The 18,740-nt window shown below is 36.2% G+C and overlaps 1 protein-coding gene across 50 annotated transcripts in view; it reads left to right on the top strand.

Annotated features, from left to right (window-relative positions):
- The window catches only part of LOC111463951 (glycine-rich cell wall structural protein 1.8-like), a 38,224-nt gene that overhangs the window by 7,699 nt on the left and 11,785 nt on the right, over positions 1–18,740 (top strand). For all 50 annotated transcript variants that reach the window (XM_023107941.1, XM_023107984.1, XM_023107986.1 and 47 more), the window contains 4 exons: positions 2,357–2,431; positions 2,504–2,719; positions 13,708–13,919; positions 17,817–18,382. In XM_023107941.1, the coding sequence (XP_022963709.1) occupies positions 2,357–2,431; positions 2,504–2,719; positions 13,708–13,919; positions 17,817–18,382 (1,069 nt within the window). The remainder of the gene's footprint in view (positions 1–2,356; positions 2,432–2,503; positions 2,720–13,707; positions 13,920–17,816; positions 18,383–18,740) is intronic.

The raw sequence follows: 18,740 nt of genomic DNA, 5'->3' as shown, positions 1-18,740 counted from the left end.
TATTAGGGATGTAAAAAAAAAAAAAAAAAAAGAGTTATCATTATTGTTGAGGTGAGTTGCATCACAAATGTGGCCATACTGAAAACCTCCTATTGAATCGAGCTTGCATCACAAATATGACTATACAGAAAACTTCAGGATGCTATTGAGTTGAGCTAAGGGAAAATGAATATTAATCTATATAGTCATCCGTTGAAGACATAGATGATTTGCATCCTAAATGGAGGCACCCTGAGAATAGGGAATAACTTCAAGGATTTTGGGAGAGAGAAAAAAAAATCAAAATGTTATGACATTAGAAAGTTAGGAAATAAATAATGAAGTTGAGTCACAATAGGAAAGGAAAAAGGAACGAAAATCATCCTAGAAGTGTTTTGGAGAATACGACGGTAGTGAAAAATGTGTTATTTTTCTTATAGGTATTGATTATAAAACAAATAGAAAAAATTAGTTAATGAGAAAAGAGCTGAAGGGAGAGTGAAGAATAATTAGTCAATGATGACTAATTTATGAAATTTGGAGATGTGATAACTCTTAATAAAAAAATAAAAAAAATTATACCGAATCAAGTTAATTTTGCACTCATACTCATTGCTTCATTTATAATAATTAGTATGGAATAGTTTACGTGGGTCAAAATAAAAAAAAATATCAATTTGCATAAATCAAGCCTAATTATATATTTAATTGAGTGATTTGGTAAAATTTCAGAACATTTATGCTGAACTATGCTCTCGTGATAAATTAAAAAATAATCAAGTCCGGAAACAAGTTGCTAACCATGATGCTGAATCAATTCGGAAAGCAAATTTTTTTGGGACGACATGTAAATTATAATCCAAATCAGCAAGCTACTTGGGTCATTCACTACCTAATTAGAGAAGAGGTTGACTAAAATATAGATGAGCCACCAAAGGGAAAAAAATAAAATAGAAAGAAGAGGATTGTGTTGCTCTGAATCGAGGGAGGAAGAAGAACCCTAATTCAGCCGCTCTTGACAGTAGAAGGAAAAAAAGACCAAAAAAAATAGATTAAGTCAAAGAGGTGGACGTGAGACCTTTAATGAAGGGAACTTATATTGAAGGAGAGCAACAAAGTTGGATAACTCTCTAATCCTTACTCTCTTTTCTTATTTTATTTAATTTTTAATAATATTTATATTAATTTATGTACAATTTAATATTATTCATAGTATAAAAATACAAGGTTATTAATGTAATCTTGAACATTACGTGATTCAAGAAGAACGTGTTCAAGTAATAACATAAATGGTCTATAGTACATGAAGTTGGATGTTTTATCATGGTAACACTATTGATATGACATATTTTATAATTGTTACAAATTATATGATCCAAATCGTTTATGTGGAGACATGTAAGTGATGGTATTTTATACAATGAGTTTGTATAATACTATACCAACAAATATTTAATCTCTCTTTATAAATTTGATAATCAATGAATGAGTTACGAATTTTTGCTTGTGAGGGCTTGTTCTTTAATTTGCATAGAGGAAAATGATTCTTTTAACCGATTCAATATGCTTTCCATTTTGAGGACTTGACCATGAGTTGAAAACATAATACCATGTAATGAAATTACTCGTTTCCATATAAAAAATTAAACGGATAGAAGGAAAAAACTGTTCATATATTTTTGGTTTCATATGAGTAGAAACAAATATGACCCAACATCAGCTCAAGCATAAACATGATCCAAGTTAGATGTTAACAAGCAGCTTAGAATTAACACATAAGATTGAGTTTAAAGGATTATTGAGTGTTTTAAAAGACTTAGCATAGACATTGACATATCAACACAAAAAGTGTTAAATTAGACATTGATATATATATATACGAGCTAGGCAGAAGGTGAGGTGCAAAATCATATGTCTAAGATCGGTAGGCCTAAACGTAGATTATGGGTCAAACCCATTTTCTGCAATTTGCGTGTATAGAGTAAGGCAGTGGTATTTAGGCCCCATGCTCACCTTATATATATATACCTCTTCACTCAAAGCATTCAAATGCATATGCAAATGGCTTACCATAAACTATCTTCTCTTGTGTTCTTTCTGTTCTTCGGAATAGGAATTTGTTCTGCAGCGAGACGTTTGTCAAGTTCTTATGGAGGATATGGTTCTTCAAGTGGTCATGGTTATAGTAGCTATGCTTCCGTAGGGGAATATGGTGTTGAAAATTATGGCTATGGATATGGTAAAGATGGTGCATATGGAGGAAAGTACTGGGGATATGACGGAGGAAAACACGAGGGATATGATGGTGGAAACTACTGAGGATACGACGGAAATAGACACGAAGGATACGATGGAGGAAACTATGGGAGATATGAAGGAAGTAAGCATGAGGAATACGATCGAGGTAAACACGAGGGATATGATGGAGTTAACCATGGAGGATACGGTGGAGGTAAACATGAGGAATACAGCGGAAGTAAATACGAGGAATACGGCAGAGATAAATACGAGGGATACGGTGGAGGAAACTATGGAGGATACGGTGGAGGAAAGCATGAGGAATACGGCAGAGGATATTATGGAGGTAAGCATGAGCAATACGACGGAGGTAAACACGAGGAATACGGCAGAGATAAACACAAGGGATACGATGGAGGAAACTACGGGGGATATGACGGAGGTAAGCATGAGGAATACAGTGGAGGAAACTACGGAGGATACGATGGAGGTAAGCACGAGGGATATGCACCCTGAAAAACACATCTTTAGCAGTACAATATATATACATATATTAATAATATCATGAAGAAATAAAAAAGAGCACCATATAAATAATTCTCTCCTCATGCATTCAAAATAAAATATATAACAAAGACGGGGAATGGTTACAATATTGTGATGTTCAAATGAGAGCTCTTGTTGTACTTTCTCTTTAAATAAATAAAGAACCGACTTTTATTTTTAATCTTATACCTTTTTGTTCAACTGGGTTAGGTCACACTTTCAAATTTTGTAGGGCTCGTGAAGAATGAGAATAAAATGTGTATGTATATTTAAACTCTAAGTTAGGTTTAATATCTATTCCATTATTTTCTAAGTAATTTTAATATCTAAGTAAAAAAACACAACAAAATTGAAATAATTTATGCACACAACTTTATCGACTCGAGTGATTTTTGTCTCAGATTCAGAACAAAAAAATTATATTTTCAAATTAAAGAATGAAAGCATATATTTTTTTATTTTGGATAGATTGAAATCAAAACTAAAAGAATGAATGATGGATGATCGCTCAAAAGGAAACTTGTACCATATTTGATAAACCTTTAGGGTTAGGGTTTTTGTTCGGATCAGTGTGAAAGAATTTGGTCAACGAATAACTCATTACTTGAGGAGAGTTGATGGAGAGAATCACAAATAATTGTTGAATTCGTGGTTTGTGAAAGTTTATCGATTAGATTAGAATCGAATTTTCTATGAACTCTTCCTTGTGCTACAATTTAATTTTTGCCTTTAAATGTGGGTGCATTACGGAATTATTATTATTATTATTATTATTATTATTATTATTATTATTTTGGCTTCTAGATAATACACTCGCAACTTTAAAAATTTTGGACAAAAATGATATATTTTTCTTATGTACTCTTTTTATGCTTTTCTTGATTTATACATTGTGAATTTTGTTTTTACTTAAATTCACTTCAAATCACATGAGTTACGATAATATAGATTGCTTTCTAAAAAAAAAAAAAAATTAGCCTCTATAAACTAAATAACTGAGGGTATATAATATAACTATTTGTTCATACGTTAGGGGAATGTGTTTCAATAGTGTAATGAGGTTTGGAGTACAATTTTAGTGTGATTTTCATTAGCTTCATGTCTATATTTTTAAGCGTTTATACTATAGGTTTCCCTAATGCTTTCTTTATCGGAGTATTAAATTGTTCTTGATTTATATTGTTGCTTTGAGATTTGAACTCATAGTACTTTTTAGCTCATGCTTTTAGGTTGCTTTTGAGTTCTATCTATATCACTGCCACATGTCTCAATAGAGGTCTTGTTAGACATTTTACTTTTTGGTAAAAAAATAAAATATAAAAGCTAAGACAATTTTGACCATAAATTATATAACTCTTTGCATCTATTGTTGATATAGCTTGTGAGATACCACATCGGTTGGAAAGGGAAACAAATCATTCTTTACGAGGGTGTGTGGAAACTTATCTCAATAAACGTGTTTTAAAACTGTGAGGCTGAATTTACTACTGTAGAATTCGTTGAATGAACTCACCTACAGTTTTCGATTTTATTTTTGATCCCGAAATCTAGAAAACCTTTAGGCGAAGGTTGAGGGAACAAAGGTTGAGAATGACTGAACAAAATATATCGAGGTGAAGGTTGAGGGAACAAAGGTTGAGAATGACCGAACAAAATATATCGGAAATAGATCATGGAGCCAAAGTGAATTAGAAGTTTGAAAATTCAGCAATGATGACTAATCTAGAGAGAACCACCCCTAATTCTATTCATTTAGCATATGACAAAGAAAGAGAAATTAGAGCATATGCATACCCAATTGTGGAAGAGCTAAATTCGTGCATTATAAAACCCAAAATGTAAGCAACCACTTTCGAGCTAAAGCTCATGAAATGCTGCAAACTATTGGGAAATTTTACGTACTACTCTCAGAAGATCTTCTTTGAGAGTTAGTGACTCATTCCGATTCCAAGGAGTGGATAGAGATATGATTATATTGAGTTTCTTCATTTATTCTTTGAGGGATGGTGCTTAATCATGGTTGAATTGTCATGACCCAATTTTCGAGATTTCGAGAAATTGGGCCGTGACAAATTGATATCAGAGCAGTAAGATTTTAGGTCCAGTAGATTTTGTTTTTTTTTTTTTGTAAAGTGGGCTATACCTCTATGACTCAGCTCATTGACACGCCGCATCGAGACCAAGTATGTATCTAAGTCTGTAGAGCAAAATAAGTCTTGCTAAGGTGTATCACAAGAGTCTTATAAGTATGATGGTACAACTTACTACTCTTGATAGAATGACGTTCTAGAATATGTAGTAACCCAAGTTTGTTGTCTTTTGACAGACTATGGCTCCGAAGAGGAGAGGGACCTAGGTTGGATTTGGTCGTGAAGCTGAGCAGCACCCACCCCTAAACGAGGCTAGAGAGTTGTCTTCTGAGGCATGTTGAGATATGATTCAAAGTATTCAAAATGAAGATATGATTCATAGTAGTTGAGATATGATTCAAATATTCAAACTACCAAGATTTTAGGAGATTGTTAGTAGATTTGAATTTTTATAGATTTAGATGATTTACTATTTCTGGTTGAGTGTATAAACTATAAATACTGGAATTGTGTAACCCTTTAAGCATTGAATCACAATAATAAAGCACGTCAGCATTCATCTATTTTATCTATTCTTATCTCTTTTACTATCCCTTTTCCAACAATTTTGGTATCATAGCCAAGTTCGTTCGACACGAGGGTGAGTGATTATTTTCTTTCACAAAACAAAAATGGCAGTAGCTGGTTTTTCTTCCTCTGCACCGTTGTTACCAATCTTTAATGGTGAGAAATATGAGTGGTGGAGCATCAAGATGAAAACCTTTCTCAGATCGCAAGAGCTATGGGACTTGGTGGAGCACGAGTTTGTTGATGTATTAGAACCCACAATAGAAGAAAATGAGAGACTAAGAGAAACCAAGAAAAACGATGCCAATACTTTATTCATTATTCAGCAAGCAGTTCATGCGACTATCTTTTCACGAATTGCAGCAGCAACCACATCAAAGCAGGCATGGTCAATTCTACGGAAGGAGTTTCTAGGAGATTCAAAGGTCATGACAGTGAAATTGCAATCTCTAAGACGTGACTTTGAAACTCTACTCATGACGAATGGCGAATCAATTGCTAATTTTTTGTGAAGAGCAATGGCAATAGTCAGTCAGATGCGTACCTATGGAGAGAAAATTTCAAATGAAACAATTGTTGCAAAGGTGTTGAGAAACTTGACTCCAAAGTTTGACCATGTGGTGGTTGCCATAGAAGAAGCTAAGGATCTATCCATACTCTCCGTTGATAAATTGATGGGCTCGCTTCAGGCTCATGAGACAAGAATCAATAGAGCATCAGAAAGGAACGAAGAAAAGGCACTACAAGTGAAGGAGACAACCAACAACGAAAACAATGAATGAGAAAATATTCATTTAGCAGGTAGAAGTCGTGGAAGAGGAGGATTTCGCAGCTTCCATGGTGGTCGTGATAACAGGGGTAGATAGAGAAGTGATGGACAGAGACAATTCAATGAACAAAGGAATGTCATACAATGTTATCATTGCAGAAGGTATAGGCACACAAAATCTGATTGTTGGGATAAAAATCAACGAATGAATTTTGCAAGCAGAGAATGAAGAAGAAGAAGAAAAGCTGCTTATGGCGTGCATGGATACCAATCCAAAAAAAGGTGACTTATGGTTTGTTGATAGCAGATGCTCGAACCATATGACAGGCACCAAATCCTTATTCAAAGAGCTTGATGAGACGCAAAAAATTAAGGTGCAACTTGAAAACACAAAAGAGATGCAAGTTGAGGGAAAAGGTACAGTGAAAATCGAAACCAGTCCAGGTAAGATAAAACAATTAGATAATGTTCAATTTCTACCTAATTTAGGGTATAATTTATTGAGTGTTGGACAATTGATGACTAGAGGACATTCAGTTTTATTTGATGACAACACATGTGTCATTACACATAAGAAATCAGACCATAAAGTTCAAATTGCCATATCTTCAAATAAGATGTTTTCACTTGATATTTCTAACATGGAGGATTTTGCTCTTGCTGCTAGCACGAAAGATGACTCAACATATGGCATCTCAGATATGGACATCTTCATATGAACGACCTGAAAATACTCAGGAATAAAGGTATGGTTTTCAGATTACCAAGAATTGACTCAACTAATTTATGTGAAGGATGCATTTATGGCAAGCAGACTAGGAAGTCCTTTCTTGTTGGAAAAGCTAGAAGTGCTTCACATTGTCTGGAACTAATTCATGCTGATTTATGTGGGCAATGCAAACGAAGTCCTTGGGTGGGAGTATATACTTTTTGCTATTCATTGATGATTATAGTTGCATGAGCTGGGTTTACTTCCTACAACATAAGTCAGAAACTTTTCAGAAGTTTCAGATTTTTAAAGCTATGGTAGAGAACCAAAGTTCTGTCACATTAAAGTTCTTCAAACAGACAGAGGTGGCGAGTTCATATCTAAAGAGTTCAATCTGTTTTGTGAAGAAGAGGGCATCCAAAGGGAATTAATAGCTCCCTACACTCTAGAACAAAATAGAATCGCTGAACGAAAAAAATCGAACTATTATGGAGATAGCAAGAAGGATGTTACAAGCAAGGAGACTTTCAAACCAATTTTGGGCAGAAGCTGTAGCAACATCTGTTTATCTATTAAACATCTCACCAACAAAGGCGGTTATGAATCGAACTCCTTCTGAAGCATGACATGGAAGGAAACCATCTGTAAGTCATTTACGAATCTTTGGTTGTGTTGCTTATGCTTCGAAACATCCTCAAATTCGTCAAAAACTTGATGAAAAATTTGAAAAATGCATTTTCATTGCCTATTGTACACAATCAAAGACATATAAATTATACAACCCCATGAAAAGATTTTAGTTAGAAGGGAGGTAATATTTAATGAAAATGTGAGTTGGGATTGGAGTAAAGAACAGGAGCAGCAAAAGATTACAGTTGAAGTTTCCCCAAATGAAGAGACAAGGGTCAACTCCAGTGCATCTCCTAGTGCCTCCACTACAACACAAAATTTGTCAAATTCATCAGCATCACTAAACAGCGATTCTTCTCTTGAAGAACTTTCGGATGAGACACCTCCATAGAAGTATAAATCTTTAACTGACATATATGCATCATGTCAATTTGCTCTTACTGTTTCAGATCCTATGAATTATGAAGAAGCAGCTGAAAAAGAAGAGTGGAAGAAAGCCAGGGTAGAAGAGATGCCGTCCATTGAGAAAAATGGAACATGGGAGATGGTTGACTTACCAAACGAAAAAATGCAATCAATTTGAAATGGGTGTTCAAGACAAAATTTGCACCAGATGGAAGCATACAAAAGCATAAGGCCCGTCTTGTAGCAAAAGGGTATGCACAACAACAAGGTATAGATTTTGAAGAAACTTTTTCTCCAGTAGCTCGTTTTGAAACTGTAAGAACTATTCTAGCATTAGCAGCAGAATTGTGGTGGCCGGTTTATCAGTTTGATGTTAAGTCAACATTTCTTAACGGAGATTTACAAGAAGAGGTTTATGTAGCACAACCAGAAGAATTCATAAAGAAGGACAAGGAAACAAAGATATACAAGTTGAGAAAGGCACTATACGGATTAAAGCAGGCCCCTTGAGCTTGGAACAGCAAGATTGATGAGTATTTTCAAAAGAAAGGATACATGAGAAGTGAGAATGAGCCTACTTTATATGTGAAGAAGGAAGGTAAAAGTGATTTCATCATTATTTGCCTCTATGTTGACGATATTATTTACACTAGCTCTTCTAACTCTCTTTTGGATAAATTTAAGTCTCAAATGATGAGTGAATTTGAGATGTCATATATGGGTCTATTACACTATTTTCTTGGTCTTGAAGTGTATCAAGTTGAAGATGGAATTTTTATTTCACAAAGAAAATATGCCAAATATATTATGAGTAAATTTAGTATGCTTAATTGTAAGCCTGCAGCTACACCTATGAATATTAATGAGAAATTACAACATGATGATGGAGCAGAAATGACAGATGTTAGAAGGTTCAGGAGCTTGGTTGGCGGACTAATTTATTTAACTCACACACGACCCGACATTGCATTTCCTGTTGGTATTATTTCTAAGTTTATGCAACATCCTTCAAAGGTTCATTATGGAGCAGCAAAAAGAGTCTTACGTTACATTGCCGGAACCATGGAGTATGGAATTTGGTATTCTAAATCCTCTAATTTCAAACTATATGGATTCACCGATAGTGATTGGGCAGGATCATTAGATGATAGACGAAGCATTTCAGCCAATGTTTTCACTTTAGGGTCAGGAGTGATCACTTGGAGCTCAAAGAAGTAAGCAACAGTGGCGTTGTCAACGTCAGAAGCAGAATATGTTGCAGCAACTTCAGTAGCGTGTCAAGCCATTTGGCTAAGAAGAATGTTAGCTGATCTTCAACAAGAGCAAAAAGGGGCAACAAAGATATTTTGTGATAATAAAGCAACTATTTCTATGACAAAAAACCCAGCGTTTCACAGTAGAACAAAACATATTGAACTTCGACATCACTATATTCATGATCTTGTTGCAGACGAAGAAATTGTCTTGGAATATTGTAACACCGATGAACAGCTAGCAGACATACTTACCAAGGCTTTGTCAAAAGAAAAGTTTTGCTACTTGAGACGATTACTTGACATTTGCAACTTTGAATCAAGGGGGAGTGTTGAGATATGATTCAAAGTATTCAAAATGAAGATATGATTCATAGTAATTGAGATATGATTCAAATATTCAAACTACTAAGATTTTAGGAGATTTTAGGAGATGTCGGTAGATTTGAATTTTTCTAGATTTCGATGATTTACCATTTCTAATCTAGTGTATAAGCTAAATACTGTAATTGTGTAACCCTCTAAGCATTGAGTCACAATAATAAAACACGTCAGCATTCATCTATTTTATCTATTCTTATCTCTTTCACTATCCCTTTTTCGCAGACAAGGTCATTCCGCGGGCGCAAGCGCCCAAGAGAGACCGAAGGAGGGTTGTGGCCCAAGATCCCTCAGCGGTAGCTCCGTAGGCGCTAGAGCCAAGAGAGGCACCACCAGCATCGGCACCGATGCCTGCAGTGCCACCAGCTGAGCTATCAGGGACCCTTACCTTGGAGATCCTGCAAACCTTCATGAGGTCCACCATGGAGACACAGGCTCAGACCAGCCAACTGTTGCAAGCTCTAGTGGCCAACCAGACACTTGCACGAAGCCCCCGACGTAACGAGGTATGACTACTGAATCCCGCTACTTGAGGGATTTTCAAAAGCATAACCCTTGGTGGGTGGGAAGATAGACCCAGTTGCTGCAGAAGCCTCGTTGGAGGCTACTGAGATAGCCTTTAATTATATGAATTGTTCAATCAAGTATCATGTGCACTGCTCCATATATGTTGAAGAATGAGGCGCATTTCTAGTTGAAGAGCACCCATAAGATACTCAGTCCTGAAGAAGGTCATGTTACCGGGTGTCAGTTCAAAGGGATCTATCTTGTAACGACTCTAGATTTCTACTTACCTAAAGTCACTACCATCATCCTAGCTTAATCATTTATATGCATAAATTAGCCTTTAAACTTTTTCATAAAACATAAATTTTATCTTAAAATATTGCCGTAGCATCTGAAGAACAAAGAGAGAAAAAAGAATTAAAGTCAATGGAGGGGCAAATAGGTAATTTTTTCCCTCCAACCACAGTAGAGGTCCGAGTGGAACGGTCTCAAAAAAAACTCCAAAAGAGAAAAACAAGGAAAGTGAGAGAGTTGAAAGAACCTAGAGAGAAGGAAGAAAGAACATTTGGAAAACTCACGGGACAACAGTAGAAGTTGCCTCAAGCCAAGAGTTGGTTGCAAGAACTCCACCTAAGGAGTGATCGGAGTTTCGTTTTCCGTCAAGAACCGTGAAGACCCGCAAAGTAATCTTTCACAATTTTTCCTCGGATCCAAATCAGTTCTTACAAGTTAAGTCCTGATGTTTTGATATGTTCTTCTAGAAAGTGTTCTACACAGATTTTGTGAGGAACTTAGCCGAAATCGTGGCCAAAAACTGCTGTTCCAAGAGTTCTTTCCATGAGCGGTAAGAGTAAACGTAACTACTTTCGACGTCTACAAATTGGTCAATTAAAGAAAAAAATATGTAGTTGAGATTAGGATTACCACATTGCAGAAGAAAACGAACTGATTTGAAGTTTGGATTAGAAGATATAAAAATAAGAAAAATGACGGAAACGGATCCAAAATCGTGTTTTCTTCAATTAGAAGAAGAGAGAAAAATGAGATTAGGGAGATATAAAGGAAAAGAAAAACAAAAGAAAGGAGAATAAAAAGAGAATAGAGAGAGGAAGGTTCTAGAGAGAGAAACAAATAACGGCCACAACTCCAATTCCACGAGGAGAAAGAAATCTTGAAAATTGGGCGGTGACACATAAAACAAAGTCTATAGGACCTAAAACCCGATTACTCGGATACCAATCTGTCACGACTCAATTTTTGAAATTTCGAAAAATTGGACTGTAACGATGACATGAACCAAGAAACATCAATCATACAATATACTTCAATAAAGATGTGAAAAAAATATTGTTGAAATTATCGAAAGATATTTCAATTCACGCCACATTGAAGAAGAATGAAGTTTCAATTCACGCCACATTGAAGAAGAATGAAGTTTCCAGTTATAAATTTGTGGTGGATTACAATTTAGAATAATTTAGAGTTATTTTATTGATGTATTTGAAGACTTTTATTTATTATCGGTTACAATTACATAAGGGTTAATTATGGTCATTAAATATGTAACAACTCTGAATGCCTTTAATAGTTTCATTTTGAGGCTATATAAAGTCTTGTATTTGTATTTGTAAGTAGGCTTTTAAAATATAGTAAAAGAAGCCTTTGTGCTTTCCTTTAGCCAATGGCTAAGTTTTCTGTGTAGTTTAGGTTGCAGGTAGAATCATTCAAGCTCGACATGATCAATTTTGCTTGTGAAGTGATTCGAATCTCACTCCAGTGTTCTTGCCTTGTGATATTTGATCAATAAGAATCATTCAAGCTAGACATAATCAATCTTGCTTGTGGAGTGATTCGAATCTCAAACAATGTTCTTGCCTTGAGATATTCGATCAACAAGGTAATCCGAATCTTACTCCCTTGTAGTGATTTTTCCATATCAAACGAGAAGACGAAATCAAATACAAACAAGACAATCAAAATGAAGAAAAACATTGAGAATGTGGAAAGTGCAGTGAAATTTCGCATCATTTCAAAAGACATACAACACCACTATCAAAGTTATTTACCGAAAAAAAGAAAGAAAGAAAAAAGGGATGAGTATAAAAATATACTCAGTACGTAACCTACTTGTAGGCTCTCATCGCCTCCTTCTCCTAGTAGGTTTTCACGACTTTCCATTGGTCTAAACGATGTTCCAAATGGTTCTTCATTGTTCATCTACCTATGTAGTCCCTAGCCCCTCATCAAGACTAGTTTACAGCGTCACAGCGTCGACCTTGACAGTTTTTACACTCAATAGAAGTTGTTCATGCTATACCATCTACCCGCGTAGTCCCTGATCTCTTTCCATACCGGTTTACAAAGTCGCAACGTCAATCTTGACTCGTTTCTATGTTCAATAGGGGCTCTCATCTTGACACCTACCCCTGTAGTCTCTAGACCAACAAGGACTGGTTTACATGTTAGCCTATTTCTACACTCAATAGGGTCCATGTCTTGAGCTACATACCCATATAGTCCCTAGTTCTTCTCAAGTACTTGTTTAATGGGATTAGAGGGTCGGACCTATCCAGATTCTACCTTCTATAGTAGCTCAACTAGTTTTGTGATTCTGTAGGCTACTTAAATCGTGTTAACACACCGTGGAGGTCTACTAGTTTCATAGGGGCATTCATGTAGTTTAATTTCCATTTTCTCAATTCTAGGTCGTTCTAGGTTAGCTTCTCAGCTTAGACTATCCTTGGGTGCACATAGGTCTAACCCTCAGTTCTACATGTAAACCGCACTATGTATAGCGTCCTACAATTATCACTTGCCTCTTCAACACGAAAAAGTTTATATGTTTTTGGTTTCTTATTAGTAGAAAAAAAAATATAGTAACGCAACATCATCTCAAGCATAAACATGATCCAAGTTAGATGTTAACAAGCATCTTAGAATTAACACATAAGATTGAGTTTAAAGGATTATTGAGTGTTTTAAAAGACATAGCATAGAGATTGACATATCAACACAAAAAGTGTTAAATTAGACATTGATATATATATACGAATATAACTTGGGATAATTGCTTAACTAAAATTGGTAAATAGAAATAAAAATCACAAATATGAAGCAAATGGGTAGATACATGCAGATTTGAGTGACTAAATTATGCTTTGATTTGAAGGAAAATGGTTGAGAAAAGAAATTTGGTATTGTTGATAAAACTTGGAACATGAGCTGCATTCAAAGCTAGGATTGAATAAACACAGTGATTTTGTAATATGAAGTAAATGAGAGCTACGGAGAAGGTGAGGTGCAAAATCATGTGTATAGCATCGGTAGCCCTAAACGTAGATTTTGAGCCAAACCCATTTTCTGCCTTTTGCGTGTATTGAGTGAGGTAGTTATATTTAGGCCCCATGCTCTCCTTATATATACCTATTTAGTCTCCCACCCTTTCCACTCCAAGCATTCACATGCACTTGCAAATGGCTTCCCATAAACTTTCTTCTCTTGTGTTCTTTCTTTTATTTGTTATAGGAATTTGTTCTGCAGCCAGAAGTTTGACAAGTTCTTATGAAGGATATGGTGTTGAAAATTATGGCGATCGATATGGTAAGGATGGTGCATATGGAGGAAAGTACGGAGGATATGATGGTGGAAACTATGGGGGATACGGCGGAGGTAAACACGATGGATATTATGGAGGAAACTATGGAGGATACGGTGGAAGTAAACACGAGGGATACGATGGAAGAAACTATGGGGGATACGGCGGAGGAAACTATGGGGGATACGGCGGATATAAGCACGAAGAATACGATGGAGGTAAACACGAGGAATATGACAAATATAAACATGACGGATACGATGGAAGAAGCTATGGGGGATATGACGGAGGTAAGCATGAGGAGTACGGCGAACACGGCTATGGCCACAGTGGGTATGCACCATGAGAAACACATTTTCAGTACTACCATATGAACATATAGTAAATAATATCATGAAGGAATAAAAAGGAGCATCCATGTTCAAAATAAAATAAATAATAAAGATGGGGAATGGTTACAATATTGTGATGTTCAAATGTGAGCTCTTCTTGTAGTTTCTCTTGGAATAAATAAATAAGAGCTTTTTTTTAATCTTACTTCGAATGTGTGATCTAGCCGTTACCTATAAGGTTGTAGTAGAATTTCAAATCGATTCACGAATGACCTTAGGCGCTACTTCTAACATATACACACGGTCCACGTACATGCGCATGAACCCACTAGGTTGTTGATGTGCTTTTCTTTTTTCACCGAGTTCACTTTGGTTGAGTCACTTCTTGCTCACTAATAATAGTGTCATTTGGATCTTCAAACACAACAACACTTGATCAAATGTGTGTAGTTTGCTCTCTCATCTTCTGTTGTAGAATGTTTTCAATGTTGTTCGAGTATAGTAAGACTTTCTTTTGCAAGGACTACCACGAACATGCTTCATCAAAAACTAATCTCTTACCGTGTTGCTTTTTTGTCAAATTTGCTACATAGATGACAAACGTGACAAACGTAGCCAAATACTTGGAAATAGCTCATTATAGGTTTCATGTCCCATAATATATCAAATGGTGGGATGAAACCTAATCTTGACTGGGGTGGGGAAGCTTATTGATCATATGGCTAGCAGTTTGCATAGTTTCAGTCCAAAATTTTCTTGGAACATTCTTCACGTGTAGTATGCTTCAACAAATCTCTGCAAAATACTACAGTATTTTCTTGGAACTTATTTAGAGTGAATTAGTTCTAATGGTTTCTTTGCTCTGAAATTTGACTCGGTGTAGTAATTGATGAGCTTTACCATTCTAACATCTAGTGCAAATAATATATGTTTTGACTTCAAGTTGAGGTAAGCATTTAAGCACGGATTTTTCCGTACTCACCTTCAACTTGTGATAGCCAACACGTCCCAACTTTACATGTCATATATCTACTATCTTTCAAGACTTGTCTACATAAGGAGACTCTATAAATAGCATGTAGATGGACTCCACACTTCACCCTCCCATCGTTGGCTTTCCCAATATCTTAACATATTCATAGACTTTTATATTGTTCGACCCAAAAAAGACATAATTGCATGATGTTGTTAGTTGTGACACTAACAACAAGTTCTTTATACCTGGTACATGATGGACATTTTGTCGTTATGTTGTCGATCTGAGCAATCAGTAACTATTTTTTGTTGGTTGAGCATCCTAAATCCATGATATTGATTAGTTTTTGTCTCGCAATTTTCTCTGATCACCAGTCATTTGATTTGAGAATTCTAAGTCAATGTTCTAGTCTTTCTCATAATCGATATGATCTCCCACCATCGCCATAATGATTGAGCAGGTCATCCTTGTACAACAAAAAACGAAGTTTCTACATTATGGCCCAATCCATGAATGATTATCATCTTCATTCAAGCTTCTCATATGACAGATTTTGGATCTACTTCAGTAATCTTCCGACAAATCAACTTGACCCTATGGAAGTACTAAACAATCGTCATGTTGCATTGTAAAATTGATAACAGCTCGTTCTCCAAAAGTTATAACCTCGTATCGTTTTTCTTTGAGAAAAGTACCACAAACGTGTCTCATGCTCTTTTGATGTCTTGTCATCTCGAATGTGCTCCAACATCTCTTCATTGATTGTGGTCTTCAAGATTGGTTTATAGTGTCACGGCGTCGGCCTTGACTATTTCTACACTCAATAAAAGTTGTTCATGCTAAACCACTTACCCGCATAGTCTCTAATCTCTTTCAAGAGCGGTTTACGAAGTTGCATCATTGACCTTGACTCGTTTCTACTCTCAATAGGGGCTCTCATCTTGACACCTACCCGTGTAGTCTCTAGCCCAACAAGGACTGGTTTATAGGTTCACCTGTTTCTATACTCAATAAGGGTTCATGTCTTGAGCTAACTACCCATGTAGTCCCTAGTCCTTCTCAAGAACTGATTTAATAGGATTAGAGCGACGACCCTGTTCCGATTCTATACTCAATAGTAGATCAACTAGTTTCGTGATCCTATAGGTTACTTAAATCATGTTAATACACCGTGGAGGTCTACTAGGTTCTTATGGGCATGTAGTTTAATTTCCATTTTCTCAATTTTAGGTCGTTCTATGTTAGCTTCTCAACTTAGCTTAGCTTTTCCGCTTAGCCAATCCCTGGATGCACATAGGTATAAACCTCAATTCTACATGTAAACTGCACTATGTATAACGCCCTACTCTTGATTGTGATCTTGATTCATGCTCTACTAGAAAAATGTGTCTATCAACAATTTCTAACATGTGAATCATGTCTATTCGTTCACATATGTTATTTAAGAAGGTATTCCTACCAAGCCTTAATGCATGAAAACCACAACATAAATCATACAACAATCAAACAAGCTGAACAGGGAGATAACATCCATCAATCGTCCAGAGCACAAATCAAAATATCTCTTCCTCTATCATACCACAGCAGAAGACATTAAATTAAGCATGTTTCTCAATTCCCTTGTTTCAAAGACAATTTCGTAATTTTATCATGTACATGTAGTAATTATCCAAATTGTTCATTCTATGTTCTAATCGTGCATATTCCAGTCACCTAGGGCACAATATTCTCGCATGCTAGATTGTCATAGCCATCCCTACCCGTATCACTTGCCTCTTCAAAAAAAAAAAAAATAATAAATAAATAATTGTTTATGTATTTTTGGTTTCTTATTAGTAGAAAAAATATATCAACCCAACATCATCTCAAGCATAAGCATGATCCAAGTTAGATGTTACCATGCAACTTAGAATTAAAACACAAGGTTGAGTTTAAAGGACTATTGAGTGTTTTAAAAGACATAGCATAGACATTGACATATCAACACAAAAAGTGTTAAATTAGACATTGATATACACATACCAATATAACTTGGGATGATTGATTAACTAAAATTGGTAAAAAGAAATAAAAATAAGAAATATGAAGCAAATGGGCAGATGCATGCAGATTTGAATGACTAAATTATGCTTTCATTTGAAGAAATGGTTGAGAAGAGAAATTTGGTATTGTTCATATAACTTATAATAAGAGCTGCATTGAAAGCTGGGAGTGAATAAACACAGTGATTTTGTAATATGAAGTAAATGAGAGCCACGGAGAAGGTGAGCTGCAAAATCATGTGTATAAGATCGGTAGCCCTACACGTAGATTTTGGGCCAAACCCTTTTTCTGCCTTTTGCGTGTACAGAGTGAGTAGCGATTTTTAAGCCCCATGCTCTCCTTATATATACCTATTTAGTCTCCCACCCTTTCCACTCCAAGCATTCACATGCACTTGCAAATGGCTTCCCATAAACTTTCTTCTCTTGTGTTCTTTCTTTTCTTTGTTATAGGAATTTGTTCTGCAGCGAGAATTTTGACAAGTTTTGATGAAGGATATGGTGTTGAAAATTATGGGAATCGATATAGTAAAGATGGTGCATATGGAGGAAAATACGGAGAATACAATGGAGGTAAGCGCGAGGAATATGGCAAAGATAAATACGACGGATACAATGGAAGAAACTATGAGGGATACGGCGGAGGTAAGCACGAGGAATATGGCAAAGATAAATGCGACGGTTACAATGGAAGAAACTACGAGGGATACGATGGAGGGAAGCGCGAGGAATATGACAAAGATAAACGCGACGGATACGACGGAGGTAAGCGCGAGGAATATGACAAAGATAAACGCGACGGATACGATGGAAGAAACTATGAGGGATACGGTGGAGGTAAGCGCGAGGAATATGGCAAAGATAAATGCCACGGATACGATGGAAGAAACTACGAAGGATACAGCGGAGGTAAGCGCGAGGAATATGGCAAAGATAAACGCGACGGATACGATGGAAGAAACTACGAGGGATACAGCGGAGGTAAGCGCGAGGAATATGGCAAAGATAAACGCGACGGATACGATGGAAGAAACTACGAGGGATACGGCGGAGGTAAGCGCGAGGAATATGGCAAAGATAAACGCGATGGATACGATGGAAGAAACTACGAGGGATATGGCGGAGGTAAGCGCGAGGAATATGGCAAAGATAAACGCGACGGATACGATGGAAGAAACTACGAGGGATACGGCGGAGGTAAGCGCGAGGAATATGGAAAAGATAAACGCGATGGATACGATGGAAGAAACTATGAGGGATACGGCGGAGGTAAGTACGAGGAATATGGAAAAGATAAACGCGACGGATACGATGGAAGAAATTATGAGGGATACGACGGAGGTAAGCGCGAGGATTACGGCAAGTATAAACGCGACGGATATGATGGAAGAAACTATGAAGGATACGGCGGAGGTAAGCGCGAGGAATACGGTGAACACAGCGATGCACCATGAGAAACAAATTTTCAGCACAGCCCTATGAACATATAGTAGATAATATCATGAAGGAATAAAAAGGAGCATCCATGTTCAAAATAAAATAAATAACAGAGATGGGGAATGGTTACAATTTTGGGATGTTCAAATGTGAGCTCTTCTTCTTGTACTTTCTCTTGAAATAAATAAATAAGAGGTTTTTGTTAATCTTATTTTAACAAACAATTGTATTTTTCATGCTAATTTTTTTATATTGTGAACAAATGATGCGACGATGTTACTTCT

This window comes from Cucurbita moschata, unplaced genomic scaffold (assembly GCF_002738365.1).
Source record: "Cucurbita moschata cultivar Rifu unplaced genomic scaffold, Cmos_1.0 Cmo_Scf00029, whole genome shotgun sequence".
NCBI lineage: Eukaryota > Viridiplantae > Streptophyta > Magnoliopsida > Cucurbitales > Cucurbitaceae > Cucurbita > Cucurbita moschata.
The sequence above is the reverse complement of the archived record's forward strand: the minus strand, read 5'-3'. Positions and strand labels throughout refer to the sequence as shown.